Source organism: Alnus glutinosa, chromosome 3 (genome assembly GCF_958979055.1).
Source record: "Alnus glutinosa chromosome 3, dhAlnGlut1.1, whole genome shotgun sequence".
NCBI classification, from domain to species: Eukaryota; Viridiplantae; Streptophyta; class Magnoliopsida; order Fagales; family Betulaceae; genus Alnus; species Alnus glutinosa.
The window spans coordinates 1,031,247-1,054,737 of NC_084888.1; the positions used below are offsets into that span (position 1 = coordinate 1,031,247).

The following is a 23,491-nucleotide window of genomic DNA, read 5'->3' on the forward strand; positions in this document are numbered from 1 at the left end:
TATATATATATATATATATATAAGCTTATAAGGCTAAAACTATAAATTATAGTCACATAGTGTCACATAATTCCTAAATCATTACTCATAACTTATATGTATATAATTCATAGTGATATAAACTATAAAGATTAAGTTATAACCTATAAGTTATAAGTTATAACTAATATAACAATTTATATAGTAGTAAATCGTAGAAGTTCGGTGATGTACTAATATAGTGATGGCGGCTCGGTGCAATGTTTCTTCATTATATAATCTAAATTATGCAATAATCACATAATTTATATCATGATATCAACAACACTTATTTTGTATGATTGTTGACTAAGTATGATTTAATCATGTAAATTATATAATATAATATAACAATTCATATGGATATGATCTGACAATTCATATGTGATATGATTAAGTATAAAACAATCATATATATATATATATATAAAAGCTTACAAGGCTATAACTATAAATTATAGTCATATAATTCATAAATCACATATTAATGTTAATATATCAATTAGTAACTATGTTACTAACAGTCTAACATATAACACATTAATTAGTTATTTACTAAACATGTGTTATTAACCTATTACTCTACTAGTTAATTAGTTAATATTACTTTTTTTTTTCTTCGAACAAATAGCATGTGCTATTATAAATGCTGCAAATAGTACATCTTGAGAAATAAGGGTAGTCACCCTTAAATTCTAAGTCAGAAGGATCTGATATTAAAAACAATTGCTTGAGCAGAGACATCAAGCCTTACTAGAATTACATTTGAACATCTCTTACATTAACGCTCACTCTCAAATAAAAGAGGGCCGATCTAGCATCTAGCCAACACAAATTCTAATAAAATATGAGCAGTACACAAGCAAACTGTACAGGAGAAACAAGAGAATACACAACACAAAACAGAATACCAAAAAACAAAGCTGCCGGTAGAAAGGCAGGGGCGGACTTCGTCAGCTACGGTGGCGCGTGGATGACATGTGCCGTTACCACCCAGCCGTAGATCAGCCATCGTAGCCCCCATCCTCATCGAGCACGGCCAGAAAAATGCGGAGCATGGCCATCACGCGTGTCAGAAAGCAATAGGCTCTCTGGCGCGTGTAGGTCACGCACCGAACTCTGACCACCGACATGACCGGTGCTTCAAGCAGCGGGAGCAGACGAAGAAGAAGAACGAGGCTGAGGGGCGCGTGTCTTGACAAAAGCAACGGGGTTGAGTAGATCTGGCTTCGAAAATCCAAGAAAAACAGATAAAGAACTGGCCAAAACCACCGTTAAAAGACACGAACGACCACCACTTCCCCAAGCTGGAAACCTTGATTTTAGCTTTACTGCCTGAGACAACAAGAAAGAAAAAACAAACACAAATACAAACCACCGTAGCCTCAAAGGCTAGGGGAAAGACAGCCACCTCCGGATCAACCAGGGGGAACAAAAGCATCACAGCCCTAATGGCTGACAAAAAAAACTACCCTCCTCTTGGACTAAGGGACACAGGGAACCGGAGGGAGGGAGGCCAGCCGGCCTCCCCCGGCAAGCAATTTCTTCTGAAAGGATTCTCTAGAGAAAGTCGAGAGAGAGATAATTAATCTTTTTTATAACGAAACTTATTAGTTAATATTACTTATATAAATTAATATGTCAATTAGTTATATATATTTATATTAGACTAATTTATTAAATCAAACATCTATTCATTAATATACAATATTAATCCATATATGTTATAAATTGCAAATGATAATTATGTATCGTGCCAATACCTAGTACTTTACTATAACATATAAAAAATCAACATATAAATATATAATAACTAATTGTGATTCGTATTTTACTATAACAATCAAGCCTCGTTTAATTTATGGAATAAATCATTGGAATAGAATGACTATTCCATTGGAATATATATTCTTTTATTTGGTAGGGACATATTCATAGAAATAGCTATTTCATGAGAATAACTATTCCTTACGAAGATTCCTCTAAAAAATGAGAGGAATAGTTATTGAGGAAATAGACAACTTTTTTCAAAAAGAAATTATATATATATATATATAAAATAAATAAATAAATGGTTAGATCTTTGGGTGGCTAACCACCCTAATGGATGGCCGGCTACTCACAACAAACCTCGGGGGTGGTCGCACCACCTCGGGGCTTGCTTTGGGTGATTGGCCACCCCAAATTTTTTTTTTAAAATATTTGATATTTTTTTAAAAAAAATAAGAAATTATGTAAGGTTTTTTTTAGTAATTTTGGTTCAATTTTAATTATGGCATGTGTTGTCACAAAACTAAGGAATTTGAATAATTATTTCATTATTCATTCTCAATAATTACTATTCATTTTTCTAAAAGAATACTCATTGCGCATTTCACATGAGGCCTAAATATATAAAATAAGCTAATAACCATTTGTAATTTTTGGAACAAAGACAAAAGCTACTAATTAACCTACAATAACTAATTAACTATCTTATTATAATACCCTCAATATTATTTTTATTAAACAAAACAATTTTAGTTTTATTAAACCAAAACAATTAATGTAGTTGGTATGCACTTCACTTTCTAACCAAACAAAACTATTTGTCTTTTACTAACTTTAGTACTTTGTCATCCACTTTACCCTTTCAACCCTCATAAACTCTAAGTGATACAAGAGTCAAGACCCAAACAAAACACACGTTAACGTTAACAAAGTATCAAAACGCAAACTATTACACATAAAACGCCCCACGTATGTCCAGACTTGCCACTTCATTCTTGAAATATCTAGTTACTTCTCAATTCTCATTGTTCTCAATTACTTCAATGTACTACACAGGAACGTGAGCCTAGGATTTGCACTTAGGGAAATGTTATTGTTACAACATGTGCACTCCACTGGGCCACCTTCATGTGAAGGGATGAGTGCACTTGTTATGTACTCTTGTAGTGTAACAATCATTTCCCTTACACTTATTGCACCCTACGTTCCACGTGATATGCCAGTATCTAAAATGAACCGCATTTTTTTTTTCTAGGAGCTAGAAAGTAGGAGTTGAGGACCACTGCTACAAGTTCGCTCGCTGGACCACTAGCCAGCTCTAACCTCCGGCCTCTATTCGCGGTAAGACAGTTCTACGATCGCAGATCTTTTGCTATGCTCATTGGTTCAAACAACACTTTGTGTTGTCAGGGATAAAGAAGAAAAAAATGGCTGACTTTTCTAGTCGTTTCAAACTCCAAAGCCACACGTTTTTCTTAGTTTTCGAGCATTGCACAGTTAATACACTGACCTTTTTTTTTTTTCTTTTTTTTTTTTTTAAACAATAAAAAGAAGGTTCGCTAATATTAGGCATATCAAAGTTATCTTTACTTACGCATGTTAACAGTGTTAACTAATTTTATTTTGGTTTTAAGGGGTAGCTTCATTTAGGGATGTGCAGTCTTCAAGAGATAGTTCAATCGATTGAGGATCATGCCTTATAAAATGAAAGTCACTAGTTCGTATCTCTCCTCCCTCTTCTTGTGTGGACATGTTAAAAACTAAAAATAAAAATTTAGGGGTGTGCACAGAGTGGGGTGGATTTTCTCTGTAACGCTCCCAAATCGCTAGGGTTAGGTTCGTCCATTTCCTTACACAAAACCGCAAAGATTTATAAGGTCTGCCAAATAACCTAACTTTTTTTTGATAAGTGCGGTCTGCCAAATAACCTAACTAAGATGCTGAATTAATTAAATTACTAGAAAAAAATAAAAAATAAAAAATTTCTTTTAAACTTAGAATTTTAATAAATGCGGAAACGAGTATTTCGAAAAGAGTAACTATGTTTGATTCAATAAACGAAAATCACAAGAAAAACTAAACTTATCGTGCAAGTGCACTTATTAAGGTACTGAAATGCAATGTCCTAATGCTAGCCTAGATCCCATTCTGGCCACCTAGGTCTCTCTGCTTATAACTTGAAAACAAAAACAAAATAAGGAGTGAGCGAGAAATACTCAGTAAGGTAACCCTCAACCATAAAACGGTTGAGTTAAATTCATTTTCCTCAAAACAATTATTAAAACACACTTGAAATCTAAATTTTCAGAATACGAATATAAGTTCGACATTTTGCTTAAAGCATAAAATTATTAGTTGATAAATAAAATTTCTCATATTTAGGGCACATGTACACTATTACTCCCTGTGTACTTAGGGTTGCACAGTCTTTGCTATGACCATGCCAGGTAACTGTGGCCGCAGGCCTGCCCTTTCAGCTAATTAATTAAAGTGCACTTAACATGACCTAAAGACGGATGACCGCATTCTCAACGTTCTTCAGCAGTTGCGTTTCCATCTCAAGCAACGGTACTGAGCTTAATCCTCTGTGAATCTCTGTCAATATATCTGGGGCCGAAATAATAGTCTCCTCCACACACAAGCCTCATTTATAAAAATCTTTCTCCTTCTCATAAATTATTCTTATTCTTTTCACTATGCTTGGTAACTCTTGAGGCAACGTGTGAGAGGGTTTTTTACACTCGTCTTTCATTAATTTTAAAAAGTAGTAACTTCCCGTCTCAGAAACCAAATAAGCAATTTACTACAATTAGAAAGTCATTTATAACTAAAACTTTTCTTAAAACCATTGATTTCAAGAATGTCCTTCATGTATCAACGTAAATTTGAAATACAAAACGAGAATAATTATTGGTAAATATGCTAGAATCCAAGGATAAAATAATATGATATAAAATAATTATAGAAGGGGTAGAGGATCTATTACCTCTCTGAATGCAGTTAAACCAATTTCCTTGACAACTAGCTAGTCACCTGATACAGGTGCCAACAAATTAATACTACAACTCGACACTAGACACCATACTGATGCTACTATGGTTTTTCTTGCTAGCTTATTGAGAATGAATTCCCGAGGTACGTTTAACGACATTAACCGTATAATAATTAAACTATTAAATAGGAAATAACATATTTTTATTATTAGAAATATGATTCAATAAAGGCAAATATCATAAGAAATATTTTCTATTGGAGTCTTATAATTTGATAAAGTTTCATGTTGTTAATATAATAAGGAAAAAGGCGGCATGTGCTAAGAAGACAGACCTCATTATATATATACATATAAATTACTGAAATATTACTGGTTGTTAAAGTAGCTCCATAAAATATATACTAGGGCTGATCAATACCCGTCCTTTTACACTTTGTAACAACTGTAATTTTGATAAACTTAGATATCACAAAATTATACATATACTCAAAATAAATTATTAGAAGCATATTGAAATATTATTAGTAGTTAAATTAGTTCCATAAAATACAATACGAAATTATCAATTACCCATGAAAAAAAAAAAAAAAAAAAAAAAGAAGAAGAAAGAAAGAAAAGGTAGAAAAGCGGAATAGGAAGGAGCACAAAATTTCGTCACATGACCTACCGCATTAAGTACAGGGAAAAATAATGGAAACCAATCACATATATTTGTTACGGATGGTTTTGGGTTTAGAAGGGAAAAAGGGAAAGAGCAGTAAAATAAGAAAGAAAAGAACAGATAATCAACAAAAGAAAACCATGCTTTAGATGGGGCAACTAAAAGGGAATTAAAGGACAAAGCAATAACCACAAGGCATGTAGTAGATCTGTAGAATGAAAGACAAAAAGAAAGAAGAAAACAACAAAAGTAAAACATTTAATAAAAATAATAATAAGCAAGTTCCCAATTTTTGAAAGGAAGAGAAAATGACAAAAGAACTAGACATGTCTTGCTATCAAAAAGGAGGAACCAAGACCAAAAAAAAAAGCAGTAACAAAACAAAGGGGAGAAGAAACAAAAGCAGGCCGGACAAGGACGTGGGAACATGTTGTTCACAAGAAAAGAAGAAGAAAAATAAGGGCTACTCCTATGCTCACGGCTAGGAGAGAAGAAGAAAGAAAAGGACAAGGTTGTGGGCTGCTACGGGTTAGATCCAACAAGAAAAGAAAAGAAGAAATAAAAACAGTACACTCTAGTTTTTTTTTTTTTTAATTGATTGAGAAAAATGGTTATAGGGAAGGTCTGATCTCAAAGGAAGAAGAAGTAGAGAATCCTACAAACAAAGAAGGGGTGGGCTCCCCAACAACTAACCCAGAAAGAACAACAACAAATCAACTAAACTCCAACAGAAAAGGCAGCCAAACACAAAAACAAACAAGTAACAGTAGGCAATGGTGATCACCCATGACTCCAGAAGAATCACAAACAAGCCGGGCCTTTCCAAGGGCTGCACGAAGCGGTTTCAAATGGCAAAAGGGCTCAAAAAGCCCCAACCAGAAAACAAGCACTGCCATAAACAGAAGAAGAACAGTTGCACAACCTGAAAAGCCCAAAACAAAACACAACAACAACATAATTACAGGAAAATAACCAACAACAGAGGCCCGGATGAGGGGAGGGGAGTGGGAGCCGCCTCTGGTGGTGCGTGAGAGCCATGCGCGGCCAGAGGAAGGCCTCTCGCCAGTGGGAGACGTTGGAGCCGCCGAAGTACGCCACAAGCCGTGATGGGGCGAGGCGGATGGAGGAGACGTGGTCCACACGCGCCAGGAAGATTCCTAGCGCGTGCAGTGGACGCTCCGGCGAATGGGCAGCGGTGAGAAGCACGACGACTATTGGTGAACTCGGAGGACGCTAGCGAACCCACTGGTGAGGTGCACGTCATGTGAAAATGGGCCAGGAAGTGTAGATCTAGATCCTAAGAGTTCGACCCACAAAACCATCCAAAAAACACACAAAACACGGTGGAAGAAGACGGGATAAACCGGTGAGCTCTAGGTTGAGAGTAGAGCGAGAAGATAAAAAGCCAAAAAAAGATCCGGCATGAAAGTAACCTCAAAGGAGCCTGAAGCTTTGGTTGGTTGGTACGAGAGAAAACTCTAAAGGGTTTTGGGTGGCTAGTAGGACGGGCGGATAGAGGAGAAGGAGAGAAAGATGGGGTTGCAAGGAAGGGGGAGGAGGTTACAGGGAAAGGTGGGGAGGCTTCCCTCCCATGTCGGCTTGCACAGGGAAGAATTCACAAAGAGGAGAGAGAATAGAGCTTTTTCAATCAAAAATAATTGGAATTATTAAATACAGTACACTCTAGTTAACAAACAGGAAAACAAACAAAAGAAAGCAATGAAAAGGGACAACACATGTTCTACGGCTAAATCAAGAAAATGGAAGAAAGAAGAACAAATGGATAAGAGAGTATACTTACAGTGGCTCACGAAATGGAAGAGGCGACAATAAAAATTTTGAAGAGTATACCTGCAGTGGCTCACGATATGGAAGAGGCGACTGTAAAAGTTTTGAGGGAAGAAGAAAGGCCGGCGGCTAAGGGGTATATTTATAGGGTTAGGGTTTTCTCGGTTAGGGCTTTTACAAGTAAGACTAAAATTGGGTATAAAATATAAATATTAAATATTAAATGTAAAGAGACATTCAATATTAATATAAAATTATTAAATGTAAAAGTAGATATTTAATAAAATACGAAAGCGAGTATTTATATAAAAGCGGGTATTCAATAAATATAGAAGCGGATACTTAATATAAAAACAGGTATTCAATAAAATAATAAGATTTAAATATAATAATTTATTATTATTATTATTATTTTTTATCTATTCTCATAAATAGCAATTGACTGTTATACCCTTAACAGAGGATCAGGGTCATTACATCCGCCCTTTTTGCCCCCGCCCCACACCCCTGCGGGTTGAAAATTCTTAACCCGTGAACCGCGTGTTACAGAATGGAACCGTGCAGGGCGGGGCAGATTCAAACCAAAGCCAATAAAATCAAAACAAATCACCGAATTTGTTGTTTCCTTGATTTTCTCATGAACCAAACAAATTTTAGAGAAATTATAGTAACAGAGAAACACAAACCTATGGACGAGGATACAATCCGGGAGCCACAACCGAAGGTCTTGAAGCGAGCTTCGGCAAATCCACCACGCCTGTCGCCCTCTGTATCCGATTCACGAGGCCTATCAAGCTTTTGCTCTCCAAAGTCACCATTCCGCAAACCCTAGAAGGAGGACGGAGATGGTCTGAGATGGAAGAAGAAGATGAGAAAAGTGAAGAATATTCTAGATTAGGGAATACTCAGAATAGAGGCTGGACAACATTTTACTTTTTACCTTTTTTTTTTTTTTTGGGAAATTAGGGTTAAATGAATAGCTTTAAGCTTCCAGTAAAAAAAAAAAAAAAAGAATAGCAAAACGCACTGTATGCATTCAGGATGCAGAATGATTTATCAAACTTCAAACCAAATGTAAAACGCACCGTTTGGAGTTAGTAGTATAATGTTCAGGACATTATTTAATAATTAAAAGTATAAATTTAAGTAAATAATTGATTAAAATTAATTTAGTGTCATTAAAAAATTTAAATGAATATTTTTAAGTCTAAAGAAATAGAAAAGAAAAAGAAATTATAAAAGAAAATAGAATAAAAATGAAATTATAAAAGAAATTAAGAAAGAAAATTGAAAATAAAAGAAATTAGAAAATAAAATAATACATATATATATGAAAAGAGGCTTTTTTTTTTTTTATAAGATATGAAAAGAGGCTTGATGGCCTTTAAATCAAAAGGCCATACGGCCATTAAGAGAAGGAATGGCCAAATGGCCATTAAAATAATAAAAAGAAGAAAAGTCAAAGGAAGAAATATATATATATATATATATATATATTAAGAATGGTGTGAGGCAGCATGCGCCCCACACCTTGCGCCCCAAAACGGGGTGCAGCGTCAATGAAGGGCCCTTCATGAAACTAAAAGGCACTGAGTGCCTTATTTAATTAAAAGAGGCGGAACGCCTCTCTCTCTCTCTCTCCTTTGATTTTTCATATAAAAATTGTGATCTATCAAAAACTCAAATTCAATTTCAGTAACGTCATCAACAAAACTCGATTTACGTTTTCACCAAAAAATAGAAAAGAAAAAGAAATTATAAAAGAAGTTAAGAAAGAAAATTGAAAATAAAATAATATATATATATATGAAAAGAGGCTTTTTTTTTTTTTTTTTATCAGATATGATAAGAGGCTTTATGGCCTTTAAATTAAAAGGCCATACGGCCATTAAGAGAAGGAATGGCCAAATGGCCATTAAAATAATAAAAAGAAGAAAAGTCAAAGGAAGAAATAAAAAAAAAAAATATATATATATATATATATTAAATTCATATTTTGAGATTTTTGGTTAAATCTATCAAAATATGAGTTTGATATAGTGTTTTCTTTAGGCTTTGTGTTATTTGGAGCTTGTAAAGATTCTCCAAACACCAAGTATTATTTGGGTAAATTTTTGGGTAAGTTCCTTTAATCCCTAATTTATGGGTTAATGTTATTTTAAATATATTAGTGTTTATGTTAGTGAGATTAATATTTGTTGTGATTAAGTTAGTGTTTTATAAATTATGGGTTAATTTTGGAAACCCTAATTTGATGGGTTAAATTAATTTGAGAGTTTTAAGTGATTAAAATTTAGATAGCTAAATTATGTTAATATGTTAGTAATTGATGTAAAAAGATTTATGAACATAATATTAGAGTAAATGATATTGAGAAAATGTTAGTGAGAAATAATCTAGAGATTATTGAATATAATTTTAGGGCTAATATTTTTATAAAAGTGTTAGTGAAAATAATGTATGGGTTAGTGAAATTAATTACGGGTTAGTAATTAATATTATGAGCAAATAATTAAATGGTAATTTTAATATCTAACCCTTAGTAAATACTTTGGGTTAGTATTGTTTGAGTTTTAGTTAGTGTCTAGGATTTATGGGTAGACGTTTGGAACCCTTAAAATATTATGGGTTTTCTATGGTTTAGCTCTTAAGCAATTTAAGAACTAAATGTGAGTCCAATATTAGAAGTTGTCAATAATGTGCAATGTATTGTTTTTACAGTAATGCATTACATGGTGGTGTCTAGGAGACCTAGTGCTTAATATCCGCGCAGCCAAGGTGAGTATTCTACTCACTGAGAAGTATTTTTTTCATATATGATGAATTGTAAAATACATATTGTTTTATAATCCTAAACCAACTGTATGTTGATTATGATATGTTTTTGATTATTTAAGTAATTTTGAGTATATTGAAATTATGATGATGTTTTCAAGTATGAATATGATATGTGATTTTAGAGTGAGTATAAGTTAGAGATTTAAGTTATGCAAATTGTCTAAGAAATGATATGTATGACTTGTTTATGTTTTATAAAGAAAGCATGTGTTAAAGGCATGATTATGAAATTTAATGTATAATATTTGAGCATGAGCATTGAGCATGAAACATGAACGCATAAACAAACTATTAGGGGGATCTATGCCCCATAGGCATGAACTAGTGGGGGGACCTACGCCCCAAACGCATGAACTAGAGGGGGACATACGCCCCAAGGGGATCTACGCCCCAAACGCATGAACTAGTGGGGGACTTACGCCCCAGAGGGATCTACGCCCCATACGCATGGACTAGTGGGGGACATACGCCCCATACGAACACACGCATGAACTAATGGGGGACATAAACCCCAGGTAGGGTTGGCAATTTTTGACACGACCCGCGAACCCGACATGAACACGATACGGGAAAATAGGGTTTGGGTTTATTGTAATCGGGTTCGGGTCATAATCGGGTCAACCCGATTATGACACGATTAGACACGGGTTTTTTTTTTTTTTTTTTTTTTTTTTTTTTGTAAAAAAAAAAAAGAGGAAGAAAGGCCGAAGTCCGAAAAAGTCGAAAGCCAAGTCAGTAAGTCACAAAACGTTGACTGTAGAAGAACAATGAAGATTGAAGAATCTAGAAACGGAGAATTGGAGAAAGCTGAGAAAGTAAGAACGAATTGGAACCCTAGCCCCCTAGTCGGCGTAGCCGCACTGGCCTGCAGCCCTGCACGGCGCACGCCCGTCGCCCGCACTCCACAGTCGGAACCCTAGCCCGCTAGTCGGCGTAGCCGCACTGCCTGTGCGGTGCACGCTCGTCGCCCGCACTCTGCAGTCGGAACCCTAGCCCGCTAGTCGACGTAGCAGCACTGACCCGCACGGCGCACGCCCGTCGTCCGCACTCCCGCACGGCCGCACTTCTCGGGTTCTCATCTTCTCTTGAATCTCTTCCAGATTTTCACTTCAGTGTTTCACAACTTTCACCCTTCAGTAGTTAGGTCCTGTGCCGATTTATGTGAATTTTCCATTAGATTTGGTAATGCTTGTATTAATTTTGTTTTGATAAATATTAGGTTCTCTTCTCAGTTCTTTACTTCTCTGATCAATCAAGCATTCACTCATTCACCGATTTAGATTTCAATGTTTGGTTGAAAGTAAACGTGTTACCCGGGTCGTGTTCGGGTAACACGGCTCGCAGGCGAGTCGTGTTTGGGTTCAGAAGTTCAACCCGATTAATAATCGGGTCGGGTTCGTGTCAGACCCGATTGTGTAATCGGGTCAGCCGGGTCGACACGAACCCGACCCGCCGACCTGAATTGCCAACCCTAGCCCTAGGGGGATCTACGCCCCATACGAACGTACACATGAACTAGTATTGGGAGATTTACGCCCCTTAGGAATATACGCATGAACTAGTATTAGGGGACCAACGCCCTATAGGAATACATCCGAAACTTACATGAGCATGTTTAGCATTGATTTCATGAGTATGATGTTTTTATACAATGAGTAGTTTTGCTAGACGTATTAGTATGCATAAGAGGTTCAATGGAAAAGAACTTATGTATATTTCTATCGGATAGTCGCATGATTTAAATGTCATTGTTTCTTATAACGAATCTTCTACGTATAATCTTAGCTGTCTACTATGTTTAAATGTTTTCTATTAGTCGGTATTTGCTATATCAGCTATGGGGGTTTTCAAACAAAAGTTCATAAAATTGGTGGCTGTTATAGTGTAAGCATGACTAGAAAAAGAAAAGTTGGTTCTTTGGGAAAACTCAGTGAATAGTATACATCTGAGGTTTCAGTGTATTTATTTATGCTAAGACGGTGGGCTCATAATTCCACCTGTACGGATGCGGCAACCCCCGCAACCGTACAAACATTGATGATTTGGTTGCAGGTTCTGCGGATATAGATATTGACTCGTCCACCCAGCGTTTGGGATGCTATGATTGGAGCATATCGCGACAGTCATAAGTCGCGGACTCAAGGGTAATCCGTATTTTGGGTATTTTATTTATGGCTCATGTCCTACGTGGCATCCGTATTTGTTGAGCTTGTATTTTAGTATGTAATTAGTGTAATATGTTTTATAAGCTTTAAATAGATAGATTGGTAAATGGCTCTTGTTGTAATTAACTGTTATGTATTAGATGTATTTTCGTTTATAATATGTTTTCCGTTGCACATTGATTATTATATTCCGCTGTTAGATGTAACTCTGATTATCAGGTGCATGTTATGGGGCATGTGCCATATGTTGGCTAAGCGACATGTAGTCGTGCCACTGTGAAGATCCATTTGTATGTTTTCAAAAAAAAAAAAAAAACACGGGTCGTCTCAGCAAATAGTATCAGAGCAGTTAGTCCTAAGGTTTGTTAGAAAAGCATTAAGAGTAACCTTAGGGTTGTGTCAGAGTCTAATAATAACAAAAGAGCCGTAGGAAATCTTAAAAGAATCAACAAAGATAGAAAATTAAAATGTAATACTCCATATGCATTACATGGATTTTGTGATGCATATCATTTGATTTACGTATAGTTAGCTTACCTCTCACTTTCACATTGTAGATTAACTTCAATGTGATCGTGTAGAGTATATCGCTTAGATGATGAACGGGTTAGAATAAGCTTTTTAGGTGCATTTCATGGGTGTTGTGATGCATGTAACCTCTTTACGCAGTATTGTCCATGTGGCATTTCATTGTACAGACAAGTAATGCCGCCAAGACAAGCATTGTCGATACGCAATGAGGAAAATGATTCCTCAGTGGGTGATTGAGGTGGAAGTTTTTCTAGGCACCTCTACCTCCTCCCCTCCCTGTCGAGGAAATTGTTCGTTAGTAGTAGTTTAGGCATTCCTCATTGATGGACCTTCGACCACGAATGAATTGAGTAGAAAATGGTCAATGCCATTGGGAGCTTATGCTTCCTGATCGCCGAAGAAGCAACTTATTGGTTGTGGCTCTAAGTTCCTTGGAGAAAATGATGTCTTTGCGGGCCGCTTCAGTGTCACGCGGTGCACCAATTGTGGGAAGCGACGCTTTGGTGTTGGTGTTGTGTAGAATTACGGGTATGCTTTCGATGTGGTAGACTTGGCCACCTCGTAAAGCTATGTCCCTCGTTAGCCGCTTTGACTCAAAGCAGCTCTAGCGTTGCCCAGTGTTGTGTGTGGGGAGCTACACTCACACTCGAATGTATGTCCAAGAAGATCTAGGGCACATTGTAAATATGGTTGAGGAAACCATTCCATGAGAGGTCACCAACTTATTGCCGCCAAAGTCAAGTACCTTTAGCGGGCAACTATCTGCCGAGACAGTTTGCTCATTTATGGTGTGCTTACTTACACCGAGCAATGCTGAAATCCGTCCAACCACCGCAAATGATGTCAATGCTGCCATAGGTATTATACATTTATGTTGTAGCATTGTGTGCACTTGGCTTATTGAAGTTTTATCCATTCATGTCTTATTATGCACGGTTACATGCATAATGAATCCAACCCAAAAACACGTGCGTGGCCATTTCTGTTAATGACGCAATTGCCCAGGGTTGATGTATAGGTCATTGTCTTAGCACTACATAGGTAATGACATTGCTAGCTCTGATGTTTGACATGATGAGCTACTGTGTTTAACTCATTCAATTTAATATGTTAAGTGGTCCACCCATGTCTCATTTGTATGTGTATGTTAAGTGGTCCACTCATTGTCTTAGCACTACATAGGTAATGACATTCCTAGCTCTGATGTTTGACATGATGAGCTACTGTGTTCAACTCATTCAGTTCGATATGTTAAGTGGTCCACTCATGTCTCATTTGTATGTGTAAGTTATGCAAATTGAGCATCAAACTCTTAGGTGTTTTAGGTTTATGTGGGGCAGTGCGGAGATCCGGTGTTGAAAAAATCCTAAACCTGCTCCCCACCCCGCCCCACACGGTTTCGCAAAAATCCAAACCGGCCCGCAAATATCAATGTGAAAATTGGTAGAGGCGGGGCGAGGTGGTTTTGCCCACCCCCAGCTCAATCGGTTAGAGATTACACCTTGTGAAGTGGCTTCTTCCCCTTCTTGTCTGGACATGTCAAAAAAAAATAAAAATAAACTAATTTAAAAAAAAAAAATAAACTTAACATTTAAGATCTTTTATTATTTTTGCAATTATATTCATAAATTTTAAAAAATGTCTATTATTGTATTCATCTTTCAATTTTTTTCAATTTCACCCATATGCTAGATTTGTCCGTTAAATCCTGTCAAAATTCTTAATTTATTATTTTTGCAATTATATTCTTAAACTTTAAAAAATATCTATTTATTGTATTCATCTTTCAATTTTTTTCAATTTCATCCATATATTAGATTTGTCCATTAAATCCCAAAAAAATTCTAAAAAAAAAAATATTACAACATTGAGCTGGCCCTACTGCTAACACAATATTTGTGGGACGATCTTGCCAATTGCTATGGCATCTAGAAACTAGAGATAAATATGGTAGTTGGGACTGTAAGGTTCCCATTAATCGAGGAATGACAGATAGGAATTTATAAGGAGATGCAATGGAAACAGCCAGCATATATGTATCATCACCTGCTGAATGGTAGATGGGGTTTTATAAGGAGATGCAATGGAAACAACCAGCATATATGTATCATCACCTGCTGAATGGCAGATGGGGTTTTATAAGGAGATGCAATGGAAACAGCCAGCATATATATGTATCAACACCTGCTAAACAGAAAGAGAGAAGGAGAAGATGGAAATGGATTCCAAGACAGCAGTAGCTGATAAGCCTCATGCAGTTTGTATTCCAGGCCCAGTTCAAAGCCACATAAAGGCCATGCTCAAATTTTCAAAGCTTCTCTATCATAAAGGTTTCCACATAACCTTTGTGAACACTGAGTTTAACCACCAACGTTTTCTGAAATCTGGAGGTCCCAACTCTTTGGATGGCTTGCCTGACTTCCAATTCAGAACCATTCCAGACGGTCTCCCTCCATCTGATTCAAATGCCACCCAAGACATCCCTTCTCTTTGTGATTCTGCTATGAAAAGATTCTTAGCTCCATTTTCTGACTTTCTTGTGAAACTCAACGTTGCAACTTCCAACAATCCTCCTGTGACTTGTATTATCTCAGATGGTTTCAATGCATTCACTGTCACAGCAGCTCAAGAACTCAGAATCCCTGTTGTAATGTTCTTCCCTATCCCTGCTTGCAGCTTAATGAGTACTATGCAGTTTCGTCCTCTCAGAGACAAAGGCCTCACTCCACTTAAAGGTGTAGAAAAAAAGGCAATATACACCCTACTGAAATCATGTAATATTGTGATTAATTGCATAGTTTCAACCTTAAAACTATTGCTTTTTTGCAGATGAGAGCTATCTAACAAATGGGTATCTGGACACAGTTATAGACTGGATTCCAGGTATGAACCACATCCGTCTGAGGGATCTCCCAAGCTTCGTTCGAACTACAGATCCAAATGATGTTTTGTTCAAGTTTGCCGTTGACGCGGCAGACACTGCTCTTAAAGCTTCGGGAGTAATTATTCACACATTTGATGCGTTAGAGCAAGAGGTTTTGGATGCTCTCTCCCCCATGTTTCCTCGCCTATATTCCATTGGCCCTCTCCAACTACTTCTCAATCGCTTACCCAATGACCCTCTGAAGTCAATTGAGTACAGTCTATGGGAAGAAGAAACTGAGTGTATCCATTGGCTTGACACTAAGGCACCCAACTCAGTGATGTATGTAAACTTCGGCAGCATAGCTGCCATGACACAACCTCAGCTGATTGAATTTGGTTGGGGACTTGCAAATAGCAAGCACCCATTTTTGTGGGTAATCAGGCCTGATTTAGTTGTGGGTGAATCAGCGATTTTGCCACCTGAGTTCATGGTGGAAACAAAAGACAGAGGTCTAATCGCCGGTTGGTGCCCTCAAGAGGAAGTGTTGAACCACCCCTCAATTGGTGGGTTCTTAACGCATTGTGGGTGGAATTCAATCGCTGAAAGTGTATGCGCGGGAGTGCCTATGCTTTGTTGGCCCTTCTTTGCGGATCAGCAAATGAACTGCAGGTATACTTGCAACGAATGGGGCATTGGCATGGAGATTAATAATGGCGCCGACAGAGAGGAAGTAGGAAAGCTTGTGAGAGAGTTGATGGAAGGAGAAATGGGTAAGAAGATGAAGAAAAAGGTCTTGGAGTGGAAAGACTTGGCCGAAGAGGCCACGGGTCCAAATGGTTCTTCATCCATCAACTTGAACAATTTGGTGAATGAAGTGCTTTTAACAAGAGGCTAGATATGTATTGGAAGCAAGTGATAATAATTACAATAAAAGTGTTGTGATAAATGTATGCTGTTATTTTTGTTTAATTTATTTATATTAATAAACTTCAAATTGGACCTGTTATTACTCTTTCTCCACCATACTGCAGGCTGATTATCAAATCAAATGGAGTATTTCCTATGACTAACAAGTTAACAATTCATTTGGTGTAATAACCCTGATCCTCTTTTGAGAGTAGAACAGTCAATTGTAATCTATGAGAATAGATTAAAAAAAAAATATTATATTTAATATCTTATTATTTTATTAAATAATCGCTTTTATATTTACTGAATACCTGATTTTATATTAAATACCCGCTTCTATATTTTATTGAATACCCGATTTTATATTTTATTAAATATTTGCTTTTATATTTATTAATTTCATATCAATATTGAATGTCTCTTTATACTTAGTATTTTATATTAATATAATAGATAATCAAAGCAAAAAAAAGCCCTCCATCCAATTATGTAAACCAAATCTAAAATAGATTTTCCTTACATTTGTAAACAATAAAACTTTAACTGTGGAGTTGCACTGTTCACGCGTGTATCTTTATTTTATTGTTTCTTTCCGTCGTATTTTTTTTTTTTTTTCTTTCTTTCAGCTTTCCTTTTCTTTGTGTCTTCGCGTCTCTCTGTGTCGTCGTCTCCTACCCCTTCCTCCTCTCCCAAATCTCCCAAACCTTAATAAGCTTACTCGCAAGGCCGTCCTCCAAATTCCCCATGTCTCTCACCAAATCCTTCGACACCCGACCCACCCACCACCACCTCCAAATCCTCAGCTACGGTGGTGATTTCCCTGATGGACTTGGGCTCCCAATACTGGGGTGATAGAGGAAGAGAATGGAAATTTTATTTTTTGGGCTTTTTCTAACATCAATTGGGAGTGTTGGAAACGGAGATGCGGTGGAGATGGGTTTTTTAAAAAATAAAAAATAAAAGTTAATAATTTAAAAATGCTTATTTTAATAAAATAGAAATAAATTTAGATAATTGGATAAATGATGCATTTTAAAACCCATTAGCTAAACTAGATAAAGTGAATTTTGGTTAGCTATTTTAGATTGAAATTTAGACGATCCACTATGAATGCTCGTGAGTAGGGGTGGACAAATTATCTGCCTACCGCTTACCGACTACAGACCGCTTACCGAACCGAACCGCCATCAATCGCATACCGACTCTACTGACTAATTTTCGGTTTGGTAGTCGGTATAAAATTTTGTTTCGAAAGCCAGTTCAGCGACTCAACCAAACCGAACCGCCTTATATTTCGACCGATTAACCAAACCGACATAAAACGAAACGACGTTGTTTTAGTAAGAATGAAACATTTGATTGTTTGATCGTTTTCTTTTTCTTTTTTTTTTCTTTAAAAAAATCAAAACGACGTCGTTTCATTACCCATATTAACCGAATGTTAACCGACTTAACCGACCGCCTATTAACCGCTTAACCGAAATAAATTCACCGACTGCATTCCGACAAAAGTCGGTTAACCGACCGAATTAACCGACTTAACCGCCTACCGAACCAATACCCACCCTTACTCGTGAGAAAAACCCTAACCCTATAAATAGTTAAATGCCCCTCTTAGCCGTCACTCTCATTCCTCAGCTCATAAAATATTTTTCCTACCAGCCGCCTCTTCATTGTTGCACACAGGGACACTGCAGGTAATATTCTGGTCTCTTTTCTTTTCTCTTCTATTGTTGGAGCACCGCAGCAGGCCTTTCGCTTTATTTCTTTTATTTTGTTCTCTTCTATCTGTTAAAAATCGAGGACACGTTCGTCTGTTTGTTTGGATTTCCTTCTTTTACTCCTTCAATGTATGGACGTGAGTCCGTGACCCCCTGGTTGCCATCCTTTTTCTCTCTTTCACTAAATTGGTAGGACCAAAAGCTTGACTTTCATTGTCTATTTTACTTTAGTCGTCCTTGTTTCTGAGAGGACTCACATTGGATCGTGTATATTTCAATTTAAAATAACTAATCAAAATTCACTTTATCTAGTTTAACTAACGGGTTTTAAAATGGACACTCCATCCGATTATTTATTCTTAACTCTATATTCTTATTTTATTTTTTTTTCTCTTTCCTACTTTTTATCATTTTATTCTACCAACCAACTTCTAACCAACCAATTGTTTTTCATGGAGACTTCAATTCCTACTGAAACAATGGCATCTTCTTCAATTCATATGAATATCGATCGTTCGAATCTTTTTTTTTTTCTTTTTTTTTTTTTTTTTTGATGAATAAACCTTTCATCGAAAAAAACAGCACATTCTACAACCCTCCGGTAAAAAAACTGGATCACGGTTCAACAAATACAACCAACAAACAAAACACTCTTACTGAGCCTGCATCCCAAAAAGGCATGACAGAGGGAGACAACACAAGAACAATCAAATACTGCATTAATCAGCAATCAAATAAAACACAACCAACCAATGGCTAAGATAACAAAGCATGCAGGTTCCATTTATGCACCAGGGGCAGATTTTCTTGGAGATCTTTAAATTGCCCTCTAGCCAAAAGCCTCGAGCGCACTTCCCATTTAATACCAGCCAACTATGTGGGGGGAATTATGGTGCAAAAGAGCATTCCTTTGCCGCCATAAACTTTACACAGTAGCACCAAGGATCAATTTCCCCATACAAGCCCGAAAACTGTTGCCATGAAGAGACTTTAGACACCAAGCTACTATATTATCCCAATCTAGAGGAACATTGCCAAAAAAGCAATCAGCCATTAGACTAGTCCATATCCACCGACTGAAACTACACCTAAAGAAAAGGTGTTCACGGCTTTCTTGACATCCTTAACAGAAAAGGCATAAAGTATTTCCCACATACCCCCAGCCACTCATTTTCTGTTTAGTGACTAAAGCATCATAGAAGACAAGCCACATAATGAAGGAATGCCGAGTAATAGCATTAGGAAACCAAATCAATTTCCACCATCCAACAACTGGCCATTTCTCTCTCAAAAGCTCCCATGTATCTGCACAATTATACTGATCACTCTTAGAATTCCAAATAGGTAGGTCAGTAGCCCCAATCTCAACTTCAAACAGCTTACTCTGCACTTCAACAAGTTCATTCGACCTGGCATGAGGCCAGAACCAGCTGCCATTCTTGATGATGACATCAAGTTTGGCCTGCATCTCGATTGCTCCATCTCCCTCCCTCCCCCCCTCCAATTACTGTTTCTCTTTCAGATTCACTGATTATCATCCTCTTTGTTTTGATATTGGTGTCCTTAACCCAAATTTTAAAAGAGCATATATGGTAGCTGCACCTATCTAAAATGGAATGATTTCACTTTTCTTTTTTTCTTTTTCTTATCACTGTTCCAAGAGTTCCTTTTACTAGTTATACATGACAACAACAATTTGCCAACAACATGCACCATTGAAAGATGTATCAAACTGATCTAAATTGCTTTACTGCCATTGTTATGATCTTTATATGACAATCTTTTACTCGGGGAAAAAAAAATTTATTACTCATTGATTGATCTATTCTGTCCAATCATAACCAGCTGCAGATAAAAGATCTGCTGAATTCCTAATACAAGGACAATATATATTGGCCAACAGCCATATTATGCTCTTCTATTTCTCAGAACAAGAAATAGACAGTAAAATAACCTCATCATAATGAAAAGGTGAAAAGGTTGGGAGTAGTTGTCATTGCCTTATTGATTTTACACCCATCACCCATTGCGAATTCTCAAAGGAAAGTAAAAAAAAAAAAAAAAAAACAAAGAAAGAAAGATGGTGAAATTGGATCGTGGGCGACGTGGGGGCGTTGGAGTGTGGAAATGGAAGGAAATGATTAAATAAGCATGAACAGAGGAAAATTCTGGAACAAAGCAACGAAAATTGGACAACCTCCTAATTCAGAAATATTAAGAACCAAAAAATTAAACAAACACACATATCTCTATTATTTGAACAAATCATAGAAACCCAACAAATCATTTACCCATCAAACTTAACCCATGAAGAACTCATTGAAGCTAAATATGTTCTCAAGCACTAAAACTCATCGATGATTCACAAGAGCATACTCAAAATTACTATTAGAACAAGCAAACTCAATCCAAATATCAAAGAGCAAATCAAAAACCCCTCTAAACATCCAACGAAATCAACACCCAAATTCCACTAAAATTTAAAATCAATTAACATTAAGAGTATGGACCCATCATAACAAAAATTTCACAAGTGAAGAAAAACGAAGAATCTTACCTAGCTAGCTTTGTCGTTTCTCCATGTGCTTTTTTGAAGATACCCACTCCTTTCACCTTCTTCTTCTTCTTCTTCCCAGACTCTTGGCTCTCTCTCCCTCTCTCTCTCTCTCTCTCTCTCTCTCTGTGGTGCGATGGGAAGCAGGGGCCGGGAAGGGGATGGGTTGTGCGGCTAAGAACAAAGTTCACGAACTAGACGATTTCGTCACGAGTCCTGGATGAAAACAGAGAAGAGAGACCATAAATCGAGTGAGAGAGAGAGAGAGAGAGAGGGAGAAGACCTTGAGAGATAGAGAGAAGATGAGGGAAAGAGCAGACCTTGAGAGACAGAGACGCAGACGAGAGAAAGCAGCGGGAGAGGAGAGGAAAAGTAAAAGGTAGAGTGAAAAGGAAAATGAAAAATAAAAACAAGCAACAGACCTTGAGAGACAGAGACGCAGACGAGAGAAAGCAGCGGGAGAGGAGAGGAAAAGGAAAATGAAAACGAAAAACAAACAACCCATCCGTCAGTTTCGCGCCGAAAAAAAACAATAAAAAAAGAAGAAAAAAAAGATGTATGAGCAGTGCAACGCCACAGGTAGCGTTGCACTGCTCACAACTGCAGCTTGTATGTATTCCGGCATTAGGATGTATAATCCGATGGAAGACGTTTTTGGGTTTTTTTCTATCCATTTTAGCTTAAAGTGCAGGGATGGCTAACCCGGTGTGTGCGCTCTGATGAATTCTTCTCTTTTCTTTAAATTTTATTTTCTTTCTCTTTTCTCCGGTACAAGGCAATTATGAGTCTATGACTTGTCCTTTTCATCCTTTTCCTTTTATTTTTATTTCTATTCTCTGTTTCTTGTATGATTTCCGTAGCTTGAGTAGTCTCTATCATTTATTTTGGCTCTTTTCGTTTCCTTCTATTTACGGTGGTAGAGTAATATTTACCACCATTTAAAAATTTTACTTTTTATTAATTTTAGGTAGTAGTGAATTACTCTTTGCGGTAACATAGATTATTTGTGTTTTTCTTGTTCCATACTCTTTTCTTTTCTATGGACTACGGGAGACGTAGCATCTTGCATTTATTTCTTGTGTTGAACAAGGTCCTTATCTTTCCTCTCTAGTCATTTTCTCTCTTTTGCTTCTTATCTTTTGATGATGCCATTGGTGGTCCTTAGGATAACCATGAACAATGTCTTTTTTTTTTTTTTATGCAATATGTGGGTTTCTTTTTATCAATCTTGTCTTTCTTTTGGTTAGTCATGGAATTATTTTTAGCCCAATGTTCATTGGTTTTCTTCTTTTATTACCTTACTCTTGGACCTTCTAAATTCTCCCATTTTATTCATAATAAGTCTTCTCATGCTACGTTTCTATCATCCTAGTGATTTTAATTAATTCGTATCTGTTCCACGGAGTTATAAAAAAAAAAAAAAGAATTTTAATACAAGGGTTTTGAAAGTTTTTGTAAATTGCATAAAAATCACATATCATTTTTATAAATTATTTTGATTAGAGGTATAGTTTGTGATACAGGAATTTATAAAATTCCATGATTATAAAAGAAAATATTTTTATGACAATTGCCTTTATTGAGTCGTATTTTTAATATCAATAGAAGAAAATGTGTTATTGCTTAATTAATGATTTAAATATTATTCGGTTAATGTCGTAAAGATACACATCTTCTCAATAGGCTAACGAGACGAATCCTGGTGATGTTAGTGTGTCGTCTAGTGGATAACTTGTGGTATTTTAATTTATTTAAACCTGTATCAGGTAACTAGCTAGCTGTCGAGATATTCTAAAATTGTAGTTTATCATTTAAAAACGCACCTATTTACTTGCAATTTGAAAACTCAAATTTTTTACGTTTTCAAATTTCAATTTTGTAAAAACGCATTTATGAACTATACATTTTTCATGATTTTTGTTGGTACAGTTTCCGGTATGGTGTGAATCTGCACGTTCCTTTGATGTTCTTCACGCTTCTCAATAACTCTGCAAAACAACAAAACCTAGGGACCCTTCCGGGGGTCCCACTCCGATGCCTAAGTTAGCTTCTGTGAGAAAATAATGCTTTGTGCATAAAATTGAGTCTTCGTTTATACCTGGGGTATGGGCCTATTTATAGGCATAGAGGTGGAGTCAAACCTGGATTAGGACTCCTGCTCCTTGTTGATCTAGAACTGCTGTCCGAGTTCTAATTGGACTTCAATCCTTTACTAGACTTCTAATTGGATATCTTCTTAGACTTCCAATCTGATATCTTCTTAGACTTCTGATCTGATATCTTCTTAGATTTCTGATCTGATATCTGTTTGGACTTTATTAGACTTTTGAATCTCCTATTTGGATCGGGTTGAGTGGGATTTATCCCCAACAGTTACCCCCCAATTCCCTTATCCAAAGCTTGCTTGAATAATGAGAATTCCATGTCTAAGGAAACCCGATCTTTGTCTCCTTCTGAAAACCTGCTAACCTGCAAAACCCGAGGGTTAAATCTTACCCCCCAATTACCTTCTTGTTTTTCCTTAGGGTTTTCTCCCTGTATCTTGAAAAACCTGCAAAACCCGAGGGTTAAATCCGACCCCCCGAGAAGTTTCTTCTTGCTCTCGGCTAGGACTGATCCGAGACTCTCGGCTAGGACTGATCCGAGAGTTTTCTTCTTGGTCTCGGCTAGGACTG

The 23,491-nt window shown here is 36.7% G+C and overlaps 1 protein-coding gene and 2 long non-coding RNA genes across 8 annotated transcripts; 2 read left to right on the forward strand and 1 right to left on the reverse strand.

Moving 5' to 3' along the window:
• Positions 1-681: 681 nt before the first annotated feature.
• On the reverse strand, positions 682-21,541 carry LOC133862668 (uncharacterized). 6 transcript variants are annotated; one of them, XR_009899270.1, is made up of 5 exons: positions 20,820-21,540; positions 7,919-8,082; positions 7,246-7,295; positions 4,775-4,821; positions 682-1,578 (listed from the first exon to the last, which is right to left on the reverse strand). It is a non-coding gene; the product is annotated as an uncharacterized LOC133862668 (long non-coding RNA). The 6 variants fall into 6 exon arrangements; XR_009899269.1 differs by lacking the exon at positions 7,246-7,295 and having other exon boundaries at positions 20,820-21,032; positions 21,137-21,536; XR_009899272.1 differs by lacking the exon at positions 7,246-7,295 and having other exon boundaries at positions 7,919-8,060; positions 20,820-21,541.
• Positions 9,245-12,421, forward strand: LOC133862841 (uncharacterized). The gene is made up of 3 exons (XR_009899325.1): positions 9,245-9,350; positions 9,954-10,010; positions 12,123-12,421. It is a non-coding gene; the product is annotated as an uncharacterized LOC133862841 (long non-coding RNA).
• Positions 14,902-16,638, forward strand: LOC133862840 ((R)-mandelonitrile beta-glucosyltransferase-like). The gene is made up of 2 exons (XM_062298721.1): positions 14,902-15,501; positions 15,596-16,638. The coding sequence occupies exons 1-2, from the start codon at positions 14,979-14,981 to the stop codon at positions 16,525-16,527; spliced, it is 1,455 nt and encodes a 484-aa protein (XP_062154705.1). The 5' UTR covers positions 14,902-14,978; the 3' UTR covers positions 16,528-16,638.
• Positions 21,542-23,491: the final 1,950 nt, after the last annotated feature.